Source organism: Ursus maritimus, unplaced genomic scaffold (genome assembly GCF_017311325.1).
Source record: "Ursus maritimus isolate PB19 unplaced genomic scaffold, ASM1731132v1 scaffold_19, whole genome shotgun sequence".
Classification (NCBI taxonomy): domain Eukaryota; kingdom Metazoa; phylum Chordata; class Mammalia; order Carnivora; family Ursidae; genus Ursus; species Ursus maritimus.
The window spans coordinates 41,396,363-41,399,902 of record NW_024424341.1 but is presented as its reverse complement, the minus strand read 5'-3'; the positions used below and the strand labels follow the sequence as shown (position 1 = coordinate 41,399,902).

Genomic DNA, 3,540 nt, shown 5'->3' with positions numbered 1-3,540 from the left:
TGAATGCACCCACTAACCAATATGTAATAGAATCAGTGAAGGAACGACCCAATCCCTTCCACGATCCACCAGTCCACAGATCAATGGCTATATCATTGGATGGGTCTGTGAGTGCCTGTGCATGGTGGAATGTATTAAGCAGACATTCTTCAGCAGGGGCCAGAGCAATGCAGGGGTGAAGGGGTCACCGCAGTGCCCAGGAACACATGAATGGCTTGAAAGAGCCCAACCTTATTTGTAGGAAGCCGCCAGGTTCCAAACCACCTCCCAAGATGATCCCCCATTTCCCACCCAGCGGGAGTTTTGGAAGGGGCGTGGACAGCCAGAACAGCACAGAGATCTTCTTCGTCCTGCTCGGGCTCTCCCAGTACCCACGGGCTCAGACCGCCTTCTTCTGCCTGCTCCTCCTGTCCTACACCATCACCCTTTTGGGGAACGGCCTCATCCTGCTCCTGATCTGCTACGATCGCCGGCTCCACACGCCCATGTACTTCTTCCTCAGCAACCTGTCCTTCCTGGACGTGTGCTACACCACAGCCAGCGTGCCCCAGATGCTTGTCAACTGCTTGGTGAGCGTTCCTGTCATCTCGCTAGGACATTGCTTGGCCCAGATGGTCGTGGGACTCTATCTGGGTGTCGTGGAGTGTCTCCTGCTGGCCGCCATGGCCTACGATCGCTGTGTGGCCATCGTGGACCCCCTGCGCTACCCTGTGCACATGGGGCCCCAGCTGTGCAGCCTGCTGGCCGGGACCTCATGGACGGCACCGTTCCTGTTGACCGTGGTCCCCGTGCTGACTATGCCCTTGGAGTTCTGCGGCCGCCAGGTCATCAATCACTTCTCGTGTGAGCTCCTGGCCCTGCTCAAGCTGGCCTGCTCTGACCTGCAGTTCTATGAGTTGCTCATGGTGTGCACCAGTGCCCTGACCCTGCTGGCTCCCTTTGCCTTCATCGTGGCCTCCTATGGAAGGATCCTGGTGGCCGTGCTGCGGATGCAGTCCACGGAGGGCCACGGCAAGGCCTTTTCCACGTGTGGGTCTCACCTCACGGTGGTGGTGCTGTTCTATGGCTCGGCCATCGCCATGTACATGATGCCTCAGGACAAGATCATCCGCGACCGAGACAAGATCATCTCCATATCGTACGGCGTCCTCACCCCCATGATGAACCCCCTCATCTACAGCCTGCGGAACAAGGACATGAAAGGCGCCCTCAGGAGGCTCCTACGGAGAAAGGCTGAGGTCTAAGGTGTGCGGCCAAGGAGGGAGGAAACAAGCTGATATTCTGGAGGGTGTGCTCTGGGCTGTAAACTGTGAGTTCTTTGCAGCCATTCAACGGAGGATGTATTACACACATATGCACACACAGACACATGTACACACAGGCACACACACACACAGGAACTATTTTTTTTATAATACTTTTTTTATTATGTTAGTCATCATACATTACTTCCCTGGTTTTTGATGTAAAGTTCCATGATTTATTAGTTGCGTATAACACCCAGTGCACCATGCAGTACGTGCCCTCTTTACTACCCATCACCAGCCTATCCCATTCCCCCACCCCCACCCCTCTGACGCCCTCCATTTGTTTCTCAGAGTCCACAGTCTCTCATATGGTTTCTCTCATCTATGGAACTTGAGAAGTAGGAAGATCGGTGGGAGAAGAAGGAGAATGAAGCAAGAACTCCTATTTTAAAAAAGTATTTCCCCTGAGGAAGCTAAGCAAGAGCCAATTCTCAGTGCTTGTGTGTGAGCGTGAACGAGTGTCAGTGTGAATGAGTGTGTGAATGTGTTTGTGTTCATGTGAGTGTGAACGAGTGTGTGTGAGGGTGAACGAGTGTGTGTGTGAGATGTGGACACTAAGGATACTGTCCCAGATATTCTCGATGGCTGAAGGGGAGGAGGGACAGTTGGACGTGGACGACTCTTGTCACTGGTTTGGGACGTGGTGGCAGCCCCCAGCCAGAGCTGTGTCTAGCGGCTTCCGCTGCCTCGGGAGCTCCTGCAGGGAACTGCACCCCGTGCGCATGTCGCAGAGTCGCGGGGCTGCGCTCTCAGGGACCCCTAACCAGCTGGACATTCCCGCCTGAGCCGTGTCTTTCTGCCCAGCGCTGCGAAAGGTCTGGATCGTACCTACTTCGCACCTCGTGTATTGAATAGATGCTGGAGGAGACACGGGGCTTCTGGGTCAGGGACAGAGAACATCAGGACTCTTGGCTAAAGTCGTAGGGCCGACGTTTCGTGTTTGCTTCTGCTCTGCACATGCTCCGAGTCCCGCAGGGATGAGTGGCGGGCAGCAATTGCTGGATCATACGGTAGCTCAATTTTTAACTTTTTAAGGGACCTCCACACTGTTTTCCAGAGTGGCTGTACCAACTTGCATTTCCACCAACAATGTAGGAGGGATCCCCTTTCTCCACATCCTCTCCAACAATTGTTGTCTCTTGCCTTGTCAATTTTTGCCATTCTAACTGGCGTAAGGTGTATCTTAGTGTGGTTTTGATTTGAATTTCCCTGATGGCTAATATATTTGATCATTTTTTCATGTGTCTGTTAGCCGTTTGTATGTCCTCATTGGTAAAGTGTCTGTTCACATCTTCTGCCCATTTTATGATTTATTTGTTTCTCACATATTGAGTTTGAGAAGTTCTTTGTAGATCTTGGATACCAGTCTTTTATCTGTAGCATCATTTGCAAATATATTCTCTCATTCCGTGGGCTGCCTCTCCTTGGCTGTGCCAAAGCTTTTTATCTTGATGAAGTCCCACAAGTTCATTTTATCTTTTGTTTCTCTTGACTTTGGAGATGTGTCATGAAAAAGGCCGCTGTAGCCGATGTTGTAGAGGTTACTGCCTATGTTCTCCTCTAGGATTTTGTTGGATTCCTGTCTCACATTGAGGTCTTTCATCCATTTGTAGTTTATCTTTGTCTATGGTGTGAGAGAGTGGTCAAGATTCATTCTTTTGTGTGCAGCTGTCCAATTTTCCAAGCACCATTTATTGAAGAGACTGTCTTTTTTCCACTGGATGTTTTTTCCCCGCTTTGTCAAAGATTAGTTGCCCAAAGATCCGAGGGTCCATTTCTGGGTTCTCTATTCTGTTCCATTGGTCTATGTGTCTGTTTTTGTGCCAGTACCATGCTGTTTGGGTGATCACAGCTTTGTAGTACAGCTTGGAATCCAGCAATGTGATGCCCCCAGGTTTGTTTTTCCTTTTCAACAATTCCTTGGTGATATGGGGCCTTTTCTGGTTCCACACAAATTAAAGGGCTGGTTTCTTCCAGCTCTTTGAAAAATGTCATTGGTATTTTGATCGGGATGGCATTGAAGGTGTAGATTGCTCTGGGTAGCATAGACATTTTAACTATGTGAATTCTTCCGATCCATGAGCATGGAATATTTTTCCATCTTTTTGTGTCTTCTTCAATGTCCTTCAAGAGTGATTTGTAGTTTCTAGAATATAGATCTTTTACATCACTGGTTAAGATAATTCTGAGATAATGTATGATTTTTGGTGCTATTGTAAATGGAACGGATTCC

At 49.5% G+C, this 3,540-nt stretch overlaps 1 protein-coding gene across 1 annotated transcript; it reads left to right on the top strand.

Annotated features, from left to right (window-relative positions):
• The first annotated feature begins 206 nt into the window (after positions 1 to 206).
• Positions 207 to 1,244, top strand: LOC103677306 (olfactory receptor 13H1-like). Its single transcript, XM_008706577.2, has one exon. It carries the CDS (start codon positions 207 to 209, stop codon positions 1,242 to 1,244), a length of 1,038 nt encoding a protein of 345 aa, XP_008704799.2.
• Positions 1,245 to 3,540: the final 2,296 nt, after the last annotated feature.